The sequence below is a fragment of the Gobio gobio genome, assembly GCF_949357685.1.
Source record: "Gobio gobio genome assembly, chromosome: 2".
NCBI classification, from domain to species: Eukaryota; Metazoa; Chordata; class Actinopteri; order Cypriniformes; family Gobionidae; genus Gobio; species Gobio gobio.
The window spans coordinates 65,703,659-65,730,228 of record NC_137098.1 but is presented as its reverse complement, the minus strand read 5'-3'; the positions used below and the strand labels follow the sequence as shown (position 1 = coordinate 65,730,228).

The 26,570-nt window shown below is 41.2% G+C and overlaps 1 protein-coding gene across 1 annotated transcript; it reads right to left on the bottom strand.

Moving 5' to 3' along the window:
• Nucleotides 1-1,361: 1,361 nt before the first annotated feature.
• LOC307122504 (protein mono-ADP-ribosyltransferase PARP14-like) lies at nt 1,362-26,045 on the bottom strand. The gene is made up of 15 exons (XM_079810469.1): nt 25,874-26,045; nt 25,591-25,718; nt 19,427-20,914; nt 17,776-18,009; nt 13,779-14,000; nt 13,630-13,687; nt 13,228-13,374; nt 13,069-13,128; nt 10,802-10,978; nt 10,500-10,682; nt 9,464-9,885; nt 8,169-8,406; nt 6,624-6,760; nt 2,872-3,052; nt 1,362-2,472 (listed from the first exon to the last, which is right to left on the bottom strand). Exons 1-15 carry the CDS (start codon nt 26,040-26,042, stop codon nt 2,192-2,194), a joined length of 4,125 nt encoding a protein of 1,374 aa, XP_079666595.1. The 5' UTR covers nt 26,043-26,045; the 3' UTR covers nt 1,362-2,191.
• Between the last annotated feature and the right edge of the window lie 525 nt (nt 26,046-26,570).

Sequence of the window (26,570 nt, the reverse complement as noted above, 5' to 3'; positions counted from 1 at the left end):
GTATGTAAGCCATATGTATTATGTAACACGGTTTACCTTATTAGTAGTATTATTCTTATTATTTAGTCCGAAAATTGCCTGTTGAATATTATAGGTTGTATTTTTTAAAACAGAATGAATATTTTTGAAGTAAAATCTGAGAGGTGATTGTGGATTATTGGATTTTTAATAATGTGTGTGAAATGGTTTGAATTGAAATACTCACATCTTAAATATACTACAACCACAATATACTTTTCCAAGTAGTGCAATTCAACAAGCTTTTTTGTTTCAAAAATATGTGGCATTATTTTACTTCCATATGTAGCTTATATCTTAGCCATAGACTAAAAAAATATGGACGTGTCCGTGGCGTCACCCGTAGGTTTCTGAAGAGAGTTTTTGGCTGCGTTCGTGCAATGTAAGCAATGACATACATCCAAGTGAACGTGACGGAGGGAAGTTAACGAGTGAAGGGCATAATGAAAACCAACTGGAACGCAGCACCAGAAGCCTCATAGTCAGCCGTTGCCATCTTGGCAGCGTGTCACCGCACGTCACTCTCGGATAACAGAAAATGGGCAAATAGGCGGGACGTGGGTGGAGCTGAGGTGACGTGATAACTAACAGACAGCAGACAAATGGCTATCCACCTGTCACTCAAAGTGGCCACGCCCTTATTTATGAAGAACTTTAAGGCTTTATATAATGTAAACGAATGAATTATAAAAAATGAGTTATTCACCCCCCTCACAGTCGTCATGAAGGGCAAAATTAGCCGTATAGTCCAAAACCACAATTTGTCCCAGACTGTAAACATGTGTTCTTCTGCTGTAAAGTTGGGCATTTTAACATGAGCTCAATGAGATTCTGCTCCTTCTGGAGTCTGCCTCTAGTGGCCTGTCGATGAACTGCAGTTTAAGTCACTTCCGTATTGGCTTCAAGAGAAACTGCGGGAGGTTGCCGTTTTAGCCTATAGGCGTTGGGTTATCCTTCATTTTTAATTTAATTTGTAATTAAATTACAAATTACAAATGTTTGAATGGCAGTTTGATAAATGTGTTTGTGATCAAATATTCAATATCTCTACTCTTCATACTTAGTTGGTACATCAGCGGTAGCAGTTCAAACTAATAATACAATTTACATTTCTTCAATAATTGGCTGATGCACAACCTAAGGGAGGCTAGCCTCCTCTGCCATGTTACTTTTCTCAACACTCCTAATCGCTGAAAGTGAAATACTCTAAATTTTGTACCAACAGAGGCACAAGTCTACGGCTATGGATTAGCCTTCCCCTCGCGTTTCACAAATTCAGCACATTTGGGGAAGAGCGCGGGTTGTTACACAATAGGTGAAATTACAAACAATAAATACATTCGGAGACATGAAATAAATAACTGCTAATTTTATTAACATTAAAATGTCCATTCTGCAGTTTAATAAACTAAATTAATTTCAGAAAATGAAAGAAAAATAGAACTTGAGTTAAATGACACAAGACAACATCTTTTTCTGTTACATCTGTTTCTCTTCTGCTAAATATCACTTGTGTTTTGTCAGATAACAACTAATTTGCATAATTGTTCCATAATCAACTAACAGTTTTATCAATTTTTCTTCTCTTGTATGTTTTTGTGAATTTTGAGGTTTGCTATCATTTAATTGTATAATTGTAATCATATTGGTCACTGAAACACTCCATATCATGTCTGGCTATCACCAGACCAAGCTCAATTTAAAATTGAACATTGGTCTGGGGAGTCTGCTATGCATTTTCTACTGCATAATTCAAATGAATCTGTACACAATTGGATAGTCCTTCAACCAATCAGACCACAAGAGGCGTGATAAACGAGCATAATTCAAATGACTCTGTATGCAATTGGATAGTCCTTCAACCAATCAGACTACAAGATAGCGCGTCAGATTCCCGCAAAAGTGTAACAGATGCAGTAGAGATTAATGTACAGGTTTCCAGACTGAGTTAAAGGGCGAAATCAAATCGCCGGCAGATCAGGCTGGGTTTACCCAGTCTACTCCATATCCAATGAGCATGACAGAAAGCTTAAAGAGGTATCTGCTATGTGATAAATAAATCTAACCTTTGCATAAAAGTGAATATATTTGAACGTTAAATCAACAAACGGTTTATAAATCATCCAGAGCTCATCCTGTTGAATTTACAGGGAAGGTTGGTTTTGGTTGAAGTTCATTTGAATGTGATGAGGTAGTCTGGATAAGCTTGGCAGTCATGGAAAACCACAAACATGGAGGGATTCTGTGTGTTATCCACCACGCTGTCATAACAGTGGTCAGGTGAGAGACGAACAGGAGGCGTCCTCATGTTCGACTGACCCTGATCAGAATAACCCGTAAGCACACGAGCCACAAACATGAGCTGAGTCCCGTCTGCTGCCGGAACCGCATAGGTAGGATTGGCAGAGTAGCTGGCGTTCACAGCAAAGTACGTCCCTTTACCGTACATGGTGGCTGAGAATAAATGAGAAGTCACCAGTATGAGTTAATCGATTAGTCTTCAAAATGAAAACCCAATGAGATCACCAGTGGCTGATCAGTTGGCTAGATTATTTAAAGAGGAAGTTCATCAGATGAAATAAAGGTAATGTTCACCCAAATATAACAATTCTGACATGACTTGCTGTTCAATGAACAAATCCTAAATCCTTTTAATAATTTGAAAACAACAAAATAAAAGTCCTGCTTATGACACTTATTGGCCAAACAGAAAAACCTTAAATCATTAAAAATGTCAAATTTCAGCCATAGCGATATATATCGGTCACAAACAAATAGTGACAGAATTCATGACTTTGGGTGAACTATTAATTTAAATGAATGAACATTTAATTATGGTTGGTTAAAAATTACCATTTTGCCCAGCAAAATTGCGGTCAAAGTTTGTCTTCATGATGGTTGAGCAGGACGCCTCTGATGTGCCGTGATAAAGGATCTTCTCTCCTGCTCCCACAGGGGGACCATTTCTGTTTTCCAGCTCTCCTTTACGTCCCTCGTATAACTGCCGAAGACTTATGTTCTGGATGCGCTCGATCTATTGAAATACATAAACAACCCTGAACAAATATATTTAATGGACTTCACATTCACACTATACTGCTGTACACAACAGACAAACACTTTCAATAGGTTTAAAATTAAACAAAATGTATAAATAGATTGTTTAGTCCAGCAATCTAGCCTTTCTTTAGACTAACTCTAACCCAGAGATACAAAACGTTTGCATGTTTAGATGATTTAAGACAAGGTCTGTCAATCGATTAAAATATTTAATCGCCATTAATCGCAGCTTAATCGCACATTTTTATCAGTTTTAAATGTACCTTAAATTAATACGTTTCAAGTTTTTAATACTCTAATCAACATGGGTATGGACAAATATGCATGCTTTATGGAAATGTATGTTTATTATTAGTAAAACCATACTCAACAGAGAATGAAGACTAGACATGTATTAAAGGTCATAGATGTTTTTCAAAGAACTTGTTTGTGTCTCTTAAGCCTGAGCTTAAAAAATCAGAATAAGCAGTGATTTCTCTCATTTTAAAAATAGAAATAAAGGGCGTTTTTATACTGGCAGTTTAGTTCAGAATGGGGCACAGTTTGTATGAAAAATTGGTAATGTGAAAGCTGTCATGCGGACCTGGGAGTGCACCAGGGCACCACACCATACCTGGAGGAGGTTGTAACGAGTAGGAATATATTGTGGGGCTCTTTTAAGAGCTGTGCGCTCCCTGTTGAACTGCCTGCATTTTGTGTGTGCGCACTGCGCCTCGAGCACTCCCATATGTGCAGATTATTTTCTGTTGCTCACATTTAGTTATTTTGTTTTATTTAGTAACCCTGTGAGACGCCAGGGGCGGTTCTAGACCCTTTTTAGCAGTGCTTGGCCTTCTGTCTGTCATGCCAGCCCCCCTAAAACTATCAACTATCATGTTATCAAAATTTATTGAAAAGTGGGAATCACAGAATCAACACCGGCCGCCACATATTGCGCGTCGTTATTCAAAACACGTTCAGCTGCATTTCCTTTTCCTGCTCTCCCTCAGTCTCTCTGTCACTCATGCGCGTCTCTCGCTAAACTTGCTTTTGATATGAAACAAAGTCTAAGCTTTTAAAATTTTAAAACGAAATTCAAACAATAAATAGCGTTTTGGCACTAATGTGGCATAACAGTTAAAGCCAGAGGCGTTGAAAAAAAGTTGCGACAGGCTTTCATCTCGCGGCGACGCGCGGTCACGTGGTTCATCGAGCTCTCAATACTTCCAGCGCTGTGTCAATACCTGGTCAATACAATACCAATGCGTTTGAATGGCTTAAGCGGATATACAACAGCTTCACTATACAGGTATTTGCAGCAATTTTTGGTAAACAGTACAGCACAGTGTGCATTGATTACGTCAACCACATTTAAAGTATCATTTTATTATGGAGAGTGATGGAGACGCAATATTGTGAACATTAATGTTAATGTTTTTCTTGTATTTAGCCCTCAGCCCTTACTAATTGGTCACACTTATACTCATTGGTGGTCAAATGTGACCATACACCTTAACTATTTTTCAATTAAATAAATGTTCTATATTTTAGTTTAATAATATTTATTGAATGTTTTGAGGAGATCTTTTGGTACTAAATAGGCCTACTATTTGTGCAATAATTATGGTCCATTAATGACCATTTAATTAATTAAAATATTTTTCTTCTAATATTTTTCTTATTTATATTACAATTTGTGTAATTAAGGTTAAAATAGAGAATTCCAATGCAAAGAGGCAAATTAGAGTCATTTTGTGGCTGGAAAAATAATACATTTCATTTGTAATGCCATCGTTTACCCACCTAGGTGCCTGTAAGGCTCTTTAATAAATATACATTCTAGTTGCTCAAAAAAGTATTGCAGATAATAACTGCTTACTTATTTTTAGGTTTTGCTTTTGAATACATATTTAGACATGATCAAACACTAGATTTCTTTAAATGTGAAAAAACGTTAATAACTCACATCCTAATATTTTTTAATGATACTTATATAAGCACACACAAGTGAATATTAATGAATGTGAGCAAATATAATTTAACCCAAGAAATGTTTAAAATTGTGCTAAAAAGGCAAACTTATTTTTCCTTTAATGTACCAGTAGGCTATATGAATTGATACTGAATCGAGATCGAAATCGATATTTGTGCCAATCACCGCCAACCCCAAATACCCCTCAACCCCCGCCCGCCCGCCACCACAAATTGGGTTCTAATCTGTGGGAAACACTGTAGACTGAACATTTTCTAGTGTTTCTGTGCGCACAATTCAGCTGTATTCCAGAACTTTTTTTCTTGCAAAGACTGTAAAATTTGTAGTTTTAGGTTTATTTAAACTAATGCAATTCAGCTATGAGCACATTTGTGCTATCCTTTATATTGGTGCTATCAACATTCTGCAATACACAGCCATAACACTCAGTAGTGTTATCAGCAGTGAGGGCTAAGCCCCCCTAAGGGTGAAATCCTAGAACCGCCCCTGTGTGACGCACTCTTGAGAGAGTTTCGCGGGGAGTAAAGTGCGAGCTGTTTAATGTTAATCGCCTCCATGTTTGCATTAACATCGAGCTATCTCTATTTTTTTCATCCGGACACAAGCCTTACAAGGTGCTCTGATTTTCGGTTGCACTCGAAGTGTGTGTGCCGCGATTCATGTGAACAGTGTGAGAAACACGGACTCGGGAGCGCTCTTGTTCGGAAAAGTAACCTGCGCATTCGTTTTAGCTGATTGTAATGTATTCAGTTCAATAAAACACATGTGCTGTAAGTGCTTGCAGTGTATTTGCGCATCCTCAGAGTCCCTTTGCAAGCATGCAACAGAAAGCCCCCTTCATCCAATATATTGACCCGCAAATGCACCAGGCTTCAAACAGTGCCAAGTTGACCAGCGCTGCGGGGGAAACCAGGAACTATCGCGCTCAGACTTGGACTGCAGCAAACATGCTCAGTGTAAAAATGCCCCTTTCTTTTATTTCGACCTGGAGTCTAATAAAAGTTAAACAGAAAAATGGTAGCTTATGTAGGCTATAACTGCACTTGTTTCCGAAAAGTAATGTTAATGTTAAACCTTTTCTTTCCCCATTTCTGTTTACTGCTGCATCCTTTATGTCAGGGGTCTCCAAACTCTGTCCTCGAGGGCCGCTGTCCTGCAGAGTTTAGCTCCAACCCCAATTAAACACACCTGAACCAGCTAATCAGTGTCTTACTAGGACCGTGTAAGACCTTGATTAGCTGGTCCAGTTGTGTTTATTTACGGTTGGAGCTAAACTCTGCAGGACAGCGGCCCTCGAGGACAGAGTTTGGAGACCCCTGCTTTACGTCTATGGCTGCTCTCAATTTCTCCAACTACGGCTAGGCCACGGATCAAACTGAAAATGTGCGCTACGCTAATCGCGCGTTAATAAAATTAGTGCCGTTAAAATTTGCGTTAATGCGTTATTAGCGTGTTAAGTTTGACATTCATATTTAAGACATTATGTGGTTCTTTAAAAAAGCGTTTTTATGTCCTTCAGGGTGTTTTTTTCCCCGTCATATAAAGCACACTAAGATGGTGTTGAGTTTCAAACCTTGAGCACTGTTTTGTTGACGGTCTTCTTGAAGTCCGTCTTCACAGTCTGGTACTCCGCAGATTGTGGATCTAAAATAATCACCTTTAACCGGTCACTTTGACTCATGTTGTCCCAGTTGATGGGCAAAGAGAAATCTGAAATGCAAAATAGTGATGGTTTTGTTTTAGTTTGAACAAAACTAATTTAAATTATCTTCAAAGATGTTTAATTTTATATTATACACTATATTGCCAAAAGTTGAGACGTCTGCCTTTACATGCACATGAACTTTAATGTAACTTTAACATCCCATTCTTAATCCGTAGGGTTTAATATGTAGTTGGCCAACTGTTTGCAGCTATGACAGCTTCAACTCTTCTGGGAAGGCTTTCCACAAGGTTTAGGAGTGTGTTTATGGGACTTTTTGATTATTCTTCTAGAAGCGCATTTGTGAGGTCAGGCACTGATGTTGGACGAGAAGGCCTGGCTCTCAGTCTCCACTCTAATTCATCCCAGAGGTGTTCTATTGGGTTGAGGTCAGGACTCTGTGCAGGCCAGTCAAGTTCCTCCACACCAAACTCGCTCATCCATGTCTTTATGGACCGACGCTTTGGTCACTGGAGACCAGTCATGCTGGGACAGGAAGAGGCCGTCCCCAAACCGTTCCCACAAAGTTGGGAGCATGAAATTGTCCAAAATGTTTTGGTATGCTGAAGCATTAAGAGTTCTTTTCACTGGAACTAAGGGGCCAAGCCCAACCCCTGACAACCACACACCATAATCCCCCCTCCATCAAACTTTACACTTGGCACAATGCAGTCAGGCAAGTCCCGTTCTCCTGTCAATCGCCACACCCAGACTCGTCCATCGGCTTGCCAGACAGAGAATACGTCTCCACTGCGCTAGAGTCCAGTGGCGGCGTGCTTTACCCCCCTGCATCCCACGCTTTGCATTGCACTTGGTGATGCAGCCGCTCGGCCATGGAAACCCATTCCATGAAGCTCTACACACTGTTCTTCAGCTAATGTGAAGGCCACAGAAGTTTGGAGGTCTGTAGCTGTTGACTCTGCAGAAAGTTGGCGACTTCTGCGCACTGTGACCCTCAGCATGCGCTGACCCCGCTCTGCGATTTTACATGGCCTACCACTTCGTGGCTGAGTTTCTGTTGTTCCCAATTGCTTGGTTATAACACTACTAAAAGTTGAGCGTGGAATATTGAGTAGTGAGGAAATGTCCCGAATGGACTTATTGCACAGGTGTCAACTGATCACGGCCCCACGCTTGAGTTCTCTGAGCTCCTGAGAGCAACACATTCTTTCACTAATGTTTGTAGAAGCGTCTGCATGCCTAGGGCTTGATTTATACACCTGTGGCCATGGAAGTGATTGAACACCTGAATTCAATGATTTTGAGGGGTGTCACAATACTTTTTGGCAAAATAGTGTACACGTAAATCAGTGGTTTTCAACTAAACAACTAAATTTGATCTAACACAGCATCAAGCACAACTTGTATGTAATATAATTAAGGTCATGTTTTTATATTTCATGAAAGTGTCCTCACCTGAAAGGTTCTCCAGTCGTTTGAGAGCCGTCACCTGTCCTGAATCACAAGCTGTGGCCTCCATCTTTCCCAAATCCACAGTCCATTTCACACCCTGTGCATCCACAATTCCATCTTTCACATCTCCTCTCTCAAGCTTATAATTCACCTCTATGGGCACCTTCTGCCAAACCCCCCGCGAACCCAGAATGCACCACGTGACTTGAGTGAAGAGGGACGACTGCTCCTTCTCTCTTACCTTAGAGTTTGGGAGAAATTTGCATTATCATTTTTTCCTGTGGTTTATTAAAAGGTTCCCTATGTAACTTTTTTTGTTCAAAATTGACAAAATTATACACACATAATTCTGCAATGAGTAAAAAAAGCAGCTCAAGCATCACTTAATCAACATCATAATATCTTCATATAAGAATGTACTGTCATAGTTTTTCCATTGCTTCACTGCATCTATATTTATAACAAAACGAAATATAAAATACATAAACCACACCTCCTGGAACACACAACAAAGGCCATGTTGAGAAGAGGAAGGCTGAATCCGAAATCGCCACCTATACCTTCAAATAGGGCAGTATTTGAAGGGTCAGCCATTTGTAGTGGTGTCCGAAACCATAGTGGATTGACGACTGTCCGAATAACGACTGTCCGAATTCACTCACTATTTTTCATTCACTTCAAGTGAACTATATTACTGGACTAACGTAGGGAATAGTGAATGAGTGTTTAGGGGGCAAGTTCGGATTCAGCCCAAGAGTTGTTGTTCAGAGAACGAGCTCTTGAAGCTCCACCCTCGTCTTGAAAGGGGGCCGGGAGCAGCAGCTAAATTGCATTTAAAGGGACACATACAAAAACGCAATATTATCTGCCTTCAATACGTAAGGCTGCACTTTTAGGACCGCCACAGTTTCAGGACTGCATTTCTAGGACCCTTGTTTTTTGTGTGACAGCACCATCTAGCCAACTGTACTTTTATCAAAACAGCAGGCACGGCCATTTTAAACTTAATTAGTTTAAATATGTCAACAGGGTTACCAATGGGTAGGTTTAGGGCTAGGGGTTGGTTAGGACAATATAAAAATTAAACTTAATCAATGCTAGGCTCCTAAAACTGTGGTCCTAGAAATGCAGTCCTACAAAAGCAGGCTCTGACACGTTTTTTTTTTCTCACCCTCAAAAAATGACACTTTTAAGATGGTATAATAAATGATCTGTGGGGTATCTGGAGACATCAGAGACTTATTTTACATCTTGTAAAAAGGGGCATTATAGGACTCTTTTAATGTTGTCTTTCTCACCTGTCTGCGAAGTGCACCTTGTATCAGTCTGACCACCTCATTCACTCCATCCTTCAGCCCTTTCACTACCCATTCTCCAGAGCTGTTCTGTTCCAGCTGCAGGTGCAGTGAATGGACTTTAGAGAGCAGCTGGTCCATCTCAACCTTAGTGAGGCGTTCGATCTCCTCTGGGGGGAAAGAGTTTGTGGAGCACTGGCTGTTGTACGCCTGCTGAAGTTCTCCACAGGCATCAGACACTTCATTATCGGTGTAACCGACGACTAGAAATGCTGCTGTGTTCTCTGTGACTGGTAAAGCTGTGACTAGAGATCTCATTTCAAAAGTGTCTAGTACAGAAAGTGATTGTGATCTGTTTGATCTAACTGATCCACTGCGCCTGTTTGGACTGCGCCCTCTGGAGGTTACACTTGTAGGTGCAGGAGCTGAAAAAGGTGAAAGTGCAATATTGTCAATAAAGGGATGCAGGGATGACGTATTTTTGTAGGCCGAGTTAGCATTTTAGCATCGTCCTGAAGTCAATGTTTTTTTTTAATGGGTTTGTGGTGAAATACCTGAAGTGGTAACACAAGCTCAAGATATTTTCACGTTTTATTCTACCACAGGAAATAAATCAGTAATACTCTTTTGTAATTTTTCAAAAAGCTTTTACCTTAAACTCATCTGCTCACTAGTTCACTTTTGCAACCTCATTGTTTATTATTGCGCTCTTGCAAACTATTCAGGGATTCAAAAAAAAAAGACTGAAGAGTTGTCGGAAGATTAGTGATGGTGATGTTGAGGTCATGTGACATGGCTTAGTGCGTTTAGAGCTTATTTTTGGGCAATAATCCAAAAGCCAATGGAAAAACCCTATTGGCTTCCTGTCGAGGGAACCAGGGTGATGCTAATGTCTGTTAACTTACAAAAATACATCACATCTCATTGTAAAACACTGTTAGACATGGACAAAAACTCAAATATATTTATTTAAAAGTATGAGATGGACATATTTAATAAAAAATGTTATTGCCTCTGCGTGGTACAAATTTATCCTCACCTGTCAACTGTGTATTACCACCAAAGATTTGCTTTGCCATCGCTTTAAACTCCAGGAAAACATTAATCTTCAGCAGAATGATCCGAATAGTTCTGAGATATTGAAGCTTCGCTCCTTGAATACCATCCTTTACCCCCTCTAGAATGGACTTGGCCACCACATTAGGATCCAAACCTCCTTGTCCTGCAATAATTTGTTTTTTCCAGTAGATTGAAAAAAAAAAAACATCAACATACACTAAACGGCCTTAAAATACAAATGGTTTATTATTTTGCATCATAAGTAAAAAGTAAGTTACTGACCAGCGCAGATGGCAGGAATGGACACAGACTGGTAGCGGCCGTGCTCACACTGAACCACTATTTCTTTCGCCAAGGTCTTGATAACACCGGGGTCCCTCAATCCACACACATGCATGATCGTCTTACAGGGGAATCCTCCTGGCGGGGTTGTAAAAATCTGTCCACTCGATACCTGAGCTAGCGAACATATATAAGAGATAGTGTTAGATGACGTTGCATATCATTGCTGCATTTTACTTTCATGCAGTCAGTGTAACCCCTCCTGTTCGAACCACCTGCTCCAAGCAGGACTCGAAATCTGGTTTGCCGGCATGAGAGTCGGATGCTCTATCAAGGAGGCTAAAGGCTGCAACCTCATCAGTCAATAGAGCATCTCTTAAGATCAGAGGAGTGAGGTTTACTCGCAGAGCAACTACTAGGTGGCCTCCGTTACACTCATCCCCCTAAACCTCACTCCCACCCGGGTCACGGCACCAATGTAACCCCTCCTGTTCAAACCACCCGCTCCAAACGGGACTCGAACCTGGGTCTGCCTGCATGAGAGTCTGATGCTCTAACAAGGAGGCTAAAGGCCTCTAGCGTCAGTCGCTAGAGCGTCTCTTGAGATGGTGGTCGTGAGATGGTGGTCCAGATAAAAGAAGATTGGAACTGTGGCTTTCTCTCTCTTTTTCTCTGGCTCTCTTTCTCTCTGGCTCTTGAGGTCATTGGGGGCATCTATTCTTTGCTCTCTTCTCTCTCTCCCCCACTCTCTCTCCCTCTCTTGCCCCCCCCCCCCTCTCTCTCTCTCTCTCGCTCTCTCTCTCTATCCTTCAGGTAACATTTTATTCATGCTGTGTACGATTAATGGTATAAGTTTATCATCTCATACATCCATTTTGAAACTATTTTAAATGTAACCATAACCAGATTTTGTCATTAAATCCTTTCTATTACGAATACTGCGCTAACTAGTTTTGATTTAGTATTGACTTTGAAGTGCTCCCTATTGCAATACAAAATAGTCACATTATAGCAACGCTCTCCCACATATTTTGCTATTGTAACTGCGCTTATCTCCGTCGTTTGTATAAGTTGCAGTGGGTGGAAATAGACGAGAAATGTACAGTTTTCTTCCATCTTTCTGATAACATTTCTTTAGTCTTCTGGCAACCCTGCAGATTGAACCATCTGCAGGAGTCCACTCTTACAAAACCACCCGCTCCAAACGGGGCTCAAACCCGGGTCTGCTGGTATGAGAGTCTAATGCTCTAACAAGGAGGCTAAAGGTTGCTACCTCTACTGTCAGTCGCTAGAGTGTCTCTTGAGATCAGAGGAGTGAGGTTTAGCTATAACTTGCACAGCTATAACTAGCTGGCCTCTGTTACACTCAACCCCCTAAACCTCACTCCCATCCGGGTCACGGCACCAATGTAACCCCTCCTGTTTGAACCAGCCGCTCCAAGCGGGACTCGAACCCGGGTCTGCTGGCATGAGAGAACAAGGAAGCTAAAGGCCTCTAGCAAGATCAGAGGAGTGAGGTTTACTCACAGAGTAAAAAGCAGATGCTTTTATCCAAAGATGAATCACATTTTGCACACCACATACAGTCACATACACATATACCATATTGTTCTGAATATAAGATGACCCACCTCCCTTTTCAAGATGTACCTTTTGGAAAAAGGCTTTTTGAGGAGCAAATCTTGTCTTTTATAAAGAAAATGATTTTCAAATAAAATCATTTTTATATTGAAAGTATGGTAAATACTGGTAAAATGTACCAACAATCACATTTAAAAAATATAGCTGCATGCAACAATTATCAGGGCCAAGCGCAGAAAGGACCAATGAGACATGCAAGCATGATGACACTGACAGATAAAAAGTTTGGTGTCAATACGCCAAAGCATTGCAGAGTTGCAGCCTAAGAATCAACTTGGCATCATGCAGACAAATTTGTTGATGCGTTACTCAAGAACGTTTGGTCAATCAAAAAGCTTTAGATGACTTTTTACGCACATGGTCTGAAGATGATCTGAGCTAATTTTGGTGAAAATCAGTCTGAGTCTGAGGGCAAGTGCTGAGCAAGACTTGTTAAGTGGCGTAATGGATTAAAGCGGCCGCTTTGAAGAAACCGACAGGTGTGCCTATAAAACTTTGTGACACATTTTTTTACATTTTATACTGCATTCAAACTTACAGTATTTGAAAACTTGTCATATAATAATAATACAAAATAATAAATCAAAAGCTAATTTTATAAAAGAGGCTGTGGTTTATATTCTTACCCCCTGTCAGCTGACCCTGGACATGCGGTCCTGCCTTGGTGAGGATGTCTTTACACACTCCTGTGACAGATTAGATCAAAAACAAACATTATCTTATGGTTTAAATAGTGTAATTTGATATCAACAATGCTTTGGTTATTTAGAAATCTGCATGAATACCACTTGTCTGGAAGTCCTTAAAGTCAGTGGTGTTCACGATGGCATCCGTAGTCTCATTGGTGATGTCACCGAACACTATATGAAGTTCAATCCCATCTACTGGCATGATGATCTCATCAAGGTCAGAGGTCAGTGAGTGAAACAGAGCTGTGACGAGAGTAAAATACCTTTTTTACTTTTTGCAGATTCTTTGTTGTGAGAACTGGGCTGCCAATGTTTTATGAAAACAGACATTTTTTATCCTCTTATTTGTTTATATTCATGCTATTTGACGCCCATGTGCAATAACTACAAATATTTGTTTTGCTCTTATATTTTCTAACACATTATTTTTGATAAGTTGGGAGCGGGTCAAAAGAACAAGGATCAATGAATGCAATATATAATTATTGAATCTCTTGCCTTGTCCTTGGTTGTCCACCATTTTTGCACTCAGATTCCCACAGACTGTCTGGAACATCTGCAAAATATTTCCAAAAATAGGGTTAGGAATAAACATCACTGAAATAAACGTCATTGCAAAGAGTATGTATAATATGTAGATTGCTTACTTCCTCAGAATTAGCGTAATTAGGCATTACTGCGATACAAATGGTGTGCAGGCAACCAGTGGATGTGGATAAAAATTTGCAGATCTCATGAGTAAGGATATTGACAGCATCTTTGACTGGTATCGACAGCACTATGCCGGGTCCGATTATTGGCAGTGCAACTGAACCCCAAGAGTTCAGCTCACACTGTGTAAAAACCCTGCCAAGTCCGCAGTGAAGTGCCTATAACAAAATATTAGATTAGATTAGATTAGATTAGATTCAACTTTATTGTCATTACACAAGTACAAGTACAAGGCAACGAAATGCAGTTTAGGTCTAACCAGAAGTGCAATAGCAGCAAGTGCAGGATATACAATGGATGCGTAAGTGCAGGACATGGATATGTACTGAATATGTATAAATATGTATAAATAGAGAGACGTTATTACTATAAACAGAACTGAATTTACAGGTGAATATGTACAGTGAATAAATATACAGATGGCTATTACTATAAACAGAATTTACAGGTGAATATGTACTATGAATACAATATACAGATGGCTATTACTATAAACAGAATTTTACAGATAGAGGTATACAATAATATGTTAGGCTAATATGAGGAATAGCAGTGGATTAGGGTAGTGCAATAAATTATGGACAGAGCTATCCGGAAAAAAAAGTGTAAAGTGCAGTGGAAAGTGGTTGCATATTACATTTAGAAGTACAGTGCAAAAATGCAAATGTAAACATTGGTACTATAAATACAGTCGGCAGTGCAAATGAGCATAATCCAGTTAAGATATGGCAGTGTAAGATGCATATGTAAACAGTTGTTACTGTGATAAACAGTCGGTAGTGCAAATAACAAAGTGAAGGAAGATGTGAGGTAGGAGAGTTATCAGTTTATGAGGGAAGTGGATCAACGGGGGTTTGAGTTCAATAAAGAGACAGCTCTGGGGAAAAAACTGTTCTTTAGTCTGCTGGTCCTGGTCCGGTGGATCCTGAAACGCCTGCCGGAGGGCAGGAGAGAAAACAGTCTGTGGGCTGGGTGAGAGGAGTCCTTGAGGATGCTGCGAGCTCGATGCAGACAGCGTTTCCTCTGGATGTGCTCGATGGCAGGCAGTGGAGTCCCTGTGATGCGCTGGGCAGTTTTCACCACCCGCTGCAGTGCCTTGCGCTCCGCAACAGAGCAGCTCCCATACCACACTGCCACACAGTTGGTCAGGATGCTCTCTATTGCGCAGCGGTAGAAGTTCACCAGGATAGCCGAGGAGAGCTGATTCTTCCTCAGTGTCCTCAGGAAGAAGAGGCGCTGGTGAGCCTTCTTGACCAGGCTGGAGGTGTTGGTCGTCCACGACATGTCCGCCGAGATGTGGATCCCCAGGAACTTGAAACTGGAGACACGTTCAACAGCCATTCCATTGATGTGGATGGTGTCGTGTGTGCCTCTTGACTCTTTCCTGAAGTCCACGATGAGCTCCTTCGTTTTGGTGGTGTTGAGGAGCAGGTTATTATCAGCGCACCATGTGGCCAGGTGCTGGATCTCTTCCCTGTAGGCAGTCTCATCGTTGTTGCTGATGAGCCCGATCACCGTAGTGTCGTCCGCAAACTTGACGATAGAATTAGATCCATACACAGGCTTGCAGTCGGCGGTGAAGAGGGAGTAGAGAAACGGACTTAGCACACAGCCCTGTGGTACACCAGTGTTGAGTGTGATGGATGTGGAGCAGGTGAATCCTGAACGAACATTCTGGGGTCTGTCAGTTAGGAAGTCCAAAATCCAGTTACACATTGAAGTGTTGATGCCCAGGTCTCCAAGTTTAGCTATTAACTTGGATGGGATTACAGTGTTGAATGCGGAGCTGAAGTCAACAAACAGCATGCGTGCATACGTGTTCTTATGGTCCAGATGGGTGAGCACAGAGTGCAGTGCCATGGAAACGGCATCCTCTGTGCTCCTATTGCTGCGGTAGGCAAACTGGTGTGAGTCCAATGTGGATGGTAGAGAGTCTTTTAGGTGTTCCAGGACCAGCCGCTCAAAGCACTTCATGACGATGGGTGTGAGTGCTACAGGGCGGTAGTCATTAGGGCACCTCGGGTTAGAGTGTTTTGGCACTGGCACAATGGAAGTGCGTTTAAAGCATGTCGGTACAGCTGCTTGGGCAAAAGACAGGTTGAAAATGTCTGTAAAAACCCCAGCGAGCTGCTCCGCACATGCCCTGAGCACACGTCCAGGGATGTTGTCTGGTCCAGCAGCCTTGTGTGCGCTGATCCGGCTCAGTGCCTTGCAGACATCTGTGGAGGAGAGTGTGATTGGTGGGTGGTCAGCTGAGGGTTTGAGCTTGGTGGCAGTTTCTCTGTTGTCTCTTTCAAAACGAGCATAAAAGTAATTTAGCTCGTTCAGGAAGTTGACATCAGTGGCTGCGGGGGTGGAGTGGGGGGGTTTGTAGTCACTGATGGCCTGGATGCCCTGCCACATGCGTCGAGGGTCAGAGTTGGAAAAGTGACCCTCTATCTTTAGCTTGTAGCAGTGCTTGGCCTTTTTGATGCCCCTCTTCAGGTTTGCCCTGGACGTACTGTAGGCTTGTGCATCACCTGATCTGAAGGCAGTATTGCGTGACTTCAGCAGGAGTCGAACTTCCCTGTTCATCCAAGGCTTCTGATTAGGGTATGTGGTGATCTGTTTCTGGGTTGTAACACTGTCGATGGTGGTATTGATATGATCCAATACAGAGGAAGTGAATGAGTCAATGTCCGTGTGAGCGCCACTGGTGGCTTGAGAAGCAAACATACTCCAGTCTGTGTTTAGAAACCTTTCCTGGAGTGTGGAGTCTGCCCCCGCAGGCCACACCTTGATGGTCTTTACTGATGGCTTCACACGGTTGATGAGGGGTGAATATTTGGGTGATAGAAACAAAGAGAGGTGGTCTGACTGTCCCAGGTGGGGGAGGGGTGTCGCAACGTAAGCTCCAGCCATGTTTGTATATACATGGTCTAAGGTTTTGTTTCCTCTGGTGTGGCAGGAAACATGCTGGTGAAACTTGGGTAGCACTGACTTTAGGTTTGAATGATTAAAGTCACCTGCAACAATAAACGCAGCTTCCGGGTGATCAGTCTGTTGTTTACTGATGGCTGCGTGAAGTTCTTTCATAGCAAGCTTGGCATCAGCATCCGGGGGAATATAGGCTGCAGTGATAATAGTGGAGGTGAACTCCCGCGGTAGATAAAACGGTCTACATTTAACCATGAGAAACTCCAGGTTAGCTGAACAATGACTCCCAACAATAGCAGAGTTTGTGCACCAAGCTTTGTTAATATAAATGCACAATCCACCCCCTCTGCTCTTCCCGGAGCCATCTAGTGTTCTATCCGCCCGGAGTGTGTGGCGTCCCGCTAGCTCAATAGCGGTGTCCGGTATTCCGCTGTTTAACCAGGTTTCAGTGAAGATTAGGACGTTACAGTTCAAAAGTTTCTTACTGTGTGTAATGCTGAGTCGAATCTCCTCCATTTTGTTCACTAGCGATCGTACATTGGCAAGGAAAATGCTGGGTAAAGAGAGCCGGTAAGGAGTTAGCCTTAGCTTAGCTCTTAGACCTCCACGCTTACCCCGTCTTTGTTTACGATCACAGCGCCGCCTTCTAGCACTTCCGCCCGGCCGGGCAGAGCGCATCGCCTCGGGCGTCCTAGCGATCTCAGGAAGGAGTTGAAGATTGTCCATAAAACTGTCGGAAATTCGCAAACCAATATCCAAAAGCTCACAGCGGGTGTACGATGTAAAAGCACAACTGTTCTGTACGAACAGACCCGAGATGAGCAAGAAAAATACCGCAGAATTGCAGAATCTGGAGAGACGCTGAGCCTCGCGATCTACTCGCGCCGCCATCTTGGTCATCAAATATATATTATTGATGGCAAACCTACTAAATCTTTTCTGTAAATCCAATCCATTCAATCATTTCTCTCATCAAAACACGTCTTAAACCTTTTTAAATGTCATACGTCCTCTTACATTTTCACCGTTGAGCTTTTTTCCTTTGGGCACACATTCTACGAAGAAAACCTTTGAGCATCCCAACGATGGTGTCGCATCCACCTCCAGCACGTCTCCAGGCGCAAGTGTGCGTTTTCCCTTGACACTGTTGAAGTTACTCTGAAGCTGCTGTCCGGCTTTTTTCAACAGGGATGATCCAATCAAGGTTGAAGTCATGTTTGTGTTTATCATCGGAGCAACAATCACATCGGCCTGAATTAATGATGCATATCACAAACATTATTTAGAAGAGTTGCTTGAGAGGTATAACTTATAAATACTGGTCTGTTTTACTTGTTAAAGTGATACTCCACCCGGAAAAGAATTTTCTTCATGAACGGAGAAATCAAAATTTCCTTGAGCTTTTGACATACAGTATAAGAGGTCATCATACTATAAGAATATCTTGAAAGTTTCAAAACTGAAAACTTCCTTATTAACCAAGCCCAGATAACGACTCATTGTGGAATGTGCCTATATGAGAAAGGCCGCTCTGCAGATGAAGATCAACGCCTACTTCATCATTGCAACTTTAGCCCCGCACACTGGTGTGTTAGTGAGATGACGAGGAGAGATGAACAATATAGGATGTACTACAAATAACATTGCCCTTACAAAGTATTATCTTTAATTATCTACCTTCCTAATAATTTCTCTGCTCACTACTCGACGACTGGTGCTTTCTCTCAACACAAGTTTAGTATCGCTGTAAAGCGCAGCTTTCCAACTTTGTGAATATTCAAAGAGAATTCTTGACTCTGAACCAATGAAATGTGATTTTCAAACTAATGTAAACAAAATGATCTTACTCACACTGACTGACAGATCTGAAGCGTGCGCACAAAGGCCATGTCCAGACTAATTCGTTTGACAACGCATCTTTTTCTCCCCGTTTTGGCCTTCCGTCCACACTGAGATGGCATTTTAAGTCGATGAAAATGTATCTTTTTGAAAACGCTCTCCAAAGCGGATAACTTTGAAAACGCTGTCTTCGCTTTGTAGTGTGGACTGTGAAGACGGAGGTATTTGAAAACTATGATGCATGTTTAGTCATGTGACGCATATTGTACCAATAGATATGTATGTTTATATCGCTGTTGTGCCAGAGTTATGTGCTATTCACTTTCACACAGTTGCTAAAATATGTAACTTTGCACACTTCATATCATATCATATATTTAAAAATATCTGTCTTGCAAGTAATCATGCAAACATTATCTGTTATGCATTAAACAAATGTTTAGTTAACTTTTGGGCAAAAACATCTGATTTGTTACATAACAGTGGATCTGTGCAATACAATAAGTCTTGATATATAGGCTGTATGTCTTATTCATGTTAATCAAACAATTGTGGTATTGGAATCATGGGATAAAAATATATTCATATATATATTCTTCTTATAGAAATTGGTTTTGACTTGGCGTGTGCCAAATTTGGTATTACCAGGGATATTTTTTAGGTAATTTAGTTTGGAAACTTTAACTAGATTTTTCCCAGAATTGACCGATTCTATCAACTTTAAACAGGTGTAGCTCATAATTTTGATGATGAAATATTTTCTATGTTTAGGTGGAGTATCCCTTTAAGGCAAGGTCATTTGAAATAAAGATACGTTTTATATCCATACCTGTTGTTGCTCAAGACTACCAACCACAACTTTAATGTGCATCTCATTGTCAGGAAAGTCTTGGGAAGATGCAGCAGATGGTAAGTTCTGCAAATTCATATTGCTCCTGTATTTGGGCATGTTACCGCTTTTACGCCCATCCTCAATTGGCAGTATCCGAACCTGACAAGAATCCCTCACTAATTTCAAAGTCTTTGACCCATCACCCTGAAAAAATTGTTGAACCCCAGGTCCTTTCACCTTAAATTCTTTAGTCACAAGACAGTGAAGAAACGCCTCAAGGCTGTCCTTCAAACTCTCAACTTCACAACGAGGTCCTGTGAGGTGGATGCAAGGGGAAGGCGAACTCATTGGCTTTATTTCCACGCTGCTCTTCTTCAAGCCAGCCATCGACAAGATCTCAGGGAAGTGTTCGGCCATTTCTGGCCTGGGAAGAGGCAGGGTTTCATGATGTTTCATATGGTTTCTTTTGTATTCCTGCACAATGTTCTTCAATGTATTAACTTCAGTAGTGTCACCCACCATTTGCACTTTGGGGTCTGAACTTGATTCATCCAGGTATTTAAGCTCCACTTTAACACTGCCACGATTGGCCTGCTTGACGGCTTCACTCAAATCCTCCTTCAGCGTATTAAACGCAGGCGACTTCTGAGTGTTCTCCAGGCGCACAGTCTCCACACACAGTTCTCTCTGCATGGCAGCGGCCGCTTCCTGTAGCGCTCCGTCAGACAAACTCAACAGAAGGAGATCTGAACCTGAAGTCTCGAGCATAACCGGGCTGCGGAGGCTCTTCTGAAATCGGGTTTCGAAGTGCTGTATACCGCCACTTGATTCCAAGAAGGTCACAAGAGGACGATGTGATGGGATCCTCTTCTCTTTGATTTCTTTTGCCAAGTCTAAAAGCTCTTTTTTGCCTGTATGGACCTCTTTTTCGGGACCCTTCAAAACTACACCCGTTTTTCCCTGTACAATCTGAATTGCTGAAAAATTAAAAAACTCAAACTGCTCTTTGATGAGGGCGAACTGCTTCTCAGACACAGGACACTCTTGTTCAATCTGCTGTTGATCATACAAGCCATTTACAAATTTTAAAATCTTCTCCACTTGTTTCTTCTCTCCAACCACAACGGCTAAACACGTCGCTTCTTCAATATAGATTTTCAAGTTCTCACCAGCGAGGCAAAGGTGTTCTTTCAGAATCTCAGATTTTTCCCTATCAACCTCGAAGTAGATATTATAGCTTGACTTTAAGGTCTCGAACACTTGGTCGACCGCAGATTCCCATTCCTTCAGGGGACAAACATCTTCAGCTGCCGGGTCCCTACTCACCACCACCTCTTCAGAGTCAATGTGGATGTCAAAGGTGCTGGAGAGCGCAGAGAGAAGTTTCTCCAAGCCTGAATTCGCATTTTTACACTCGCTGAGATAGCGTAATAGATAATGGTCCAGTTTAAAAACCTTCTCCACACTTTTAGCGCTTGCACATTTCTAAAAAAAAGAAAGAAAAAAGAACAACGATAAAAAACATGCATTAATTGTTAAACTTAGACTTAGTTAAACTTAGTTGAAGCCTAAATCTATGTATAAACTAAATATTTACGGAAGCCTCCGATCTGGAGTAACATTAACAGAATAGCAGGCAGACTGAACTGCATCAATACGCTCTTGTTTTACATGACAGACTTCGGGCGCGTATCCATCAGCTCCCTAGTTCACTAGTCAGGGCACTGATCAGGGAGTCAGCCAATTGCCATATGTCCTGATCAGTGCCCTGACTACTGAACCAGCTAGGGAGCTCATTGAGACGCACCCTTCAATTCTTTACACGTATAGGATAATGCTGACATAAAGGCAGTGGTTAAATTGGCTTTCGACTTGAATTAAGACTTAAAGCTACACTATGGAACTTTTCCGTCCACTAGAGGTCGCCTGTTCAAAACAAAGGCGTAGTTTGATGACGCCACGTTTGAGCGCAGAATCTTGGGACATGTGGTCTTCACTTCACAGCCGGTGGAAAACAGTCAGGATAGGACTCGGGCAGAAATCATGTTCATGGATGCGATTATTAACATTACTGTAGTCTGAAGCAGAGCAGGACCGAGTGTTGTGGAGCTGAGCAAGGCCGCAGGAGCGATTGAAGAGCGGGACTGTTATTATGGCATAGATATATCTGAGTGTGTTGAAAAGGAAGTTATGACGTTCGCTCGGCGGCTGCTATGACACTTGTTCACACTGCAGTGAGAGTAAAGTGTTTCACTGAATAAAACCGGAGACCGAGGGTGACGCAGATATGACGCAATCGACAGGAGACTCCCTCACATGCATAGCACACATCCCGGTTCCTTGGTTAAAATAGCAATTTCTCACGATTTACAAATAGTTGGAAACATTTGGGATATTCTAAGTACTCAACTGAACAAAATATATAACACTGGCCTAGTGGTTTCTGGATATTTTACTGCAAAAATCCTACATAGTTCACCTTTAAGTATTGTATTTATTAACAATTGTTACGTAAGGCAAAAGTAGTAAAGAATAAGGAATAAACTGAAATTCACAGCATTTCAACAACTTACTGTGATAAAACGATTTCCCATTTGCTTTCCCCTGCCTGTTCTGGCATCCTGGCACACATCAGCTGTCCATCATGTTGAAATAGTAAGGTTTAAACAAACCGGTTTTAAATGATTTTATAGATACCAATGCAACACCCGCTCTAGCGCTCCCCTGATTGCCTGCCAAAATGGCGGAGTTTAGGCTGTGTGATGTCAACCTCCGGAGCTCTATACTCTTGTATAATGGCTCATTTAGAGTCGGAGTGACTGTCAGGCACGACCGGAAGTGTGTTTTAATTGAGTAACTCTTAGATCTGTGCTGACTAGAGCTGTAAACTGTTTCTGACGGGGTCAGTTTGATTTGGTGAACTGGTTCAAAAGACTGATTCGATCGTGATTTGGACATAACCTTTAACAATTCTATTTGATTTTGTGCGATTTTGACATAAAATATTTAGCCTGGCTCCGCCCTCCTATGTACTTCCGCTCAATTTTCATTTTCCTTCAGTACTCCGTCTCGGATTGCGGTATATTCTTAGGTTTTTTCAGAACAAATTTGAACTGCTCCAATCAGCGAACAGAGGGAGTGGCTGAGAACGATGACGTTGATGCTGTGCGCTAGTTTGAGTTGTAGTTCAGTAATGGCGGCGGAGAAAAGATGCGAGCGAAGACGCTCGGTCCGTTGTGGCACCGCTGCCGAATATCCAGAAGTTAAAGCCGAAGCAAGAACAATCTTTGCTAAGTTTTGCTGGTGGCCATGATGTTGTGTCCCGGGAAAAGTTTGATTTTCCAGCTCTCTCCACTGCATAAAAAGTGGGTGCACGGCAATTTGCAGGCCACACCGAAAACTGCCGTAAATTGCCGTAAATTGATGTAGGCCTTGCTTGGCAGTTGTCCCCCCATGACCCCCCCTCCCCTTAATTCTAGGGGAGGCTTTAACATGTAAATGAACATGCTGTGAGCTACACAAATGCAAATCAGAGTAGCAGCAGGGGGAGTTTTATCTAGGTTCTGAATTTTTAACTAAATTTTTAACTAAAACAAGTTTAAAGTTTAAGTTAAAATGTTAACTTAAATTTAAGTTAAATGTACCTCCGCGCTGTCTCTCAGCGGGGGGCTCTCCACCTACGTCATGGTTCGTTTACGACAATTTGTGGCACAGATGAACGCGACGTTCGCTGCCTCTAAATTGTCGAAAACTGACGAAAATTAGGGAGATTTCCGGGAGTCTACAGGCGTTTACGGGGTCGAAAATCCCACTTTTCATGCAGTGCTCTGTTAGTGGTGAAGGAGTTGGCTGAAGCCCCGGTAATTGTTTCGCGTGGGGTTGGGAGGTATTGTCATCATTTACAGGGGCTAGTCAGTGATTTTATTGCCGTCCGTCTCCCACCATCCGTGTAAAAATCCCCGGCCGAATTACCTCCTGTTTACAAGGTCATGTGGTGATTTAATTGCTGTCTGAATCCACAAATCTGCGTTTTCAAGAATATATTACTTCAAAATTCACTGTTTATATCCTTTTTGATCACTGCAGAGCACCGTACGGTTGCGCTTCGCTGTAATTTGGTTGCATTTCTAGACTGTATTTCTTTAAACGCTGGCAAGTATTTTCAAGAGCAAAATATTTCATCACCGCTCAAAAAATGAAAAGAAGAAAATCACGTAAACATTTGAATCGGGACGTTATTTACCGCAGCATTTATTCTTATCATACCAAGCATATGACATTTTATTTACAGTGTACAATCATGTTATGGACCACGTGAGCAGCGCGTTCCCGATCACAAAACTCTCCTCTCCACTATGAATAAATCACAATCCGAATGATCAAGTTTTTATCACTGAGGTGGCTGCACATTTATTTTTACGGACTTCCATGTGAGAAACAGAGGCGAACGGCGCATTACATGCGTCACGACCAAACGTTAGCGATTGGTTATGGCAGATCCAGAGCAGCTCTGGGCAGATCCAATAGTTTTAAACTTCATCAGAGTTCCCGCCTTCCAGGAAGTAAACGCTTGTCAATGGAGAGTGGCCAGACTCTCTGTACAAATGAAATGTATGAGAGTCTGGTAGGACCAGGCTATAAAATATTATGTATACATGTAATAAGGTAAGAAAAAAACCTGTATAAAGGCTAAAATGTCTGCAAATCAATTTAAAGATGCAACTATGGGCCTTTAATTTGTCACTTTTATGAACTATAGTGATGGCACAGAATAAAATAATTATAACTAGTACTAGGCCATCCTTATTGTCAAGCTTTAAAAAGCAGGGCCCGGTTTTTCAAAAGGTTTAATCCGGATAAAATTGATCCGGATTTAGTAATCCTTTTTTTGCGATCCGTGATCACGTAATCCAGCTTACTTTTGGAGCCAGTTTTTTAAAGCAACATCGGATTAGATCAATCTGATCCGGATAGGAACTTTTTAGGATCACCAAATCTGGATAACCAGTGCTGGATAACCAGTGCTCAAACAGGATAGGAAATCACAATATAGAACTATAGATATGTAAAGAGCAACAAGTAGAATAGCCAGTGTGGGGTCAATATAAATAAATTTTTATTTGAAATGAAAACACACACATTTAAAAAAAACTAAAAACAAAAAAAACCCTTGCCTGTATTGTCCTGCACAACATCGCTATTAAGCGCAATGTCCCTCTCTGTGCTGACAATGATGCACCTGAGCCCCTTGGAGACCCTAACCAACCTCCTGCATTCTGCCAGAACGAGCAAACAGGACGTGCAACAAGGGACGCAATAGTTAGACACTATTTCTGATTTGGATTTGTTTGGGATTTCAAAAATCAGTGATTGCCATTCTTTGCATTTTTTGGGTTATTCTGTAATCCTTGCATGCATCACTAATAAATATTCTAAAAACAAAAATATTTTCGATTGTAGTGAATATATATATATCAATTAGTGACAGAATAAAATGTATTGTTTTTGCTCAATTTTAACAGCTGTTTGGGGGATTATTTTATAAGGCCAAACTCTTTCTACTTTGCTGTAGGCCTATACTGAAAGGCTGAATACGTTAAAGCCTACATAATCACTGTAGCCTGACGGATGAACAGATAAAATTAAAACCTTTTGAATAAAAGGATATCTTGTAAGATACTGCATGATCCAAATATAGTATTATTTGATACATTTTTTAAGTTTTCATTACATTTTGGGCATGAAATCCACGCTGAATCCACCCTTCTGATGGGATCAGTTTAATCCAGATTTTTTGGATCAAAGTGATCCAAATCCTACAAGAAAGTTTTGAAAAACCCAAACTAAAGATTTGATCCGGATCAAAACCAAGATTGGATTACGTGATCTAATCCGATTATGTAATCCGTTTTTTCTTTTGAAAAACACATTTTCAAGATTTGATCCAATCCGTTATCCAAAATCCTAGTGGATTACTTTTGAAAAACCGGGCCCAGGTGATTTCCGAGAACCACTCAAGGTATTTACTTTAACTACGCAGATAGTCTCTCTGGGCATCTAGAAAAAACAGGTTTGACTGCATTGTGTCAGCAGAAAACAAGGTAGAGCGGGCATATAAATCTGAGCTAAATATCTGTTTGTTTTATGATTGTGCCACTTACCTGATTGGCAGATACTTCAGGTTGTTTGCTGCTTTCAGCAACATTGTCACGGCTTAATGAAACACGGAGCGCCTCTCGTCCATGTATTTTGATGACATGATCCCTTGCCCTTAGTACTCTTTCCTGGGCTTTGAATACAAAAATGCATGTTGATGAGTATAAAGAACTGTCATCATTTTAAATGGAATATTATTATTAGAGTTGTTTTGACAAGCTTAAGTGAGATAAAAGTATAACACTGATTGAAACAAGGTGCAAAAATGGCAATAACAAAAACACTTACCTTCTTTGTTTATAAAACTTATCTTGTAAGTATTGTCACCCACTTTGCTGATATCACACTGTTCTCCTCCTGATTTTCTCCTTATGCTAAAGTATTGTTGTATTTGTTTAACTTCTGCATCAGAGAGATCATTCGCCTCAAAAAACACAGTGTGCTCGTTGTCTGCCATCTCTAATCTGTTGTTGTGTTGGGCTTTGACGTGAATATAGGTTTTCTAAGATGCTTTCACTTTTGCTTCGGCTCATATTTCAGACTGTGGTTTCCACGGCCACTCCTCCAGCTTCCTCTTCATGCTTGTATGTGGCACAAAAGCATATATCGCTATACCATAACCACTATGTAAAATCCCCTTTATTTCTCTCAATAATTCGATTACTCTTAATATTTTTTATAAAAAAATGGCACATGTCGGATTTCAGTTATGGCTCAAGTAAATCCTCCAATAACAAATATGATGAATTTTGAAATAGTTGCACAATATTTCCATCAAGTATGCATGCATGTGTGCTACGTTTATTCATTCGCTGTTTTGCTAATTACTTGTGAAGGAATTGAAAAATATGATATTTGAAATCCAACAAAGAAATTTGCTTTACTGTTGTCAACCCACATTCCTTAACAGAAGGGCCATCTGGAAGACAATAGAGAGGCCTGCAGGCCAAATGTGGGTCACACCTTTAGTACAGTGAGGGGAGTT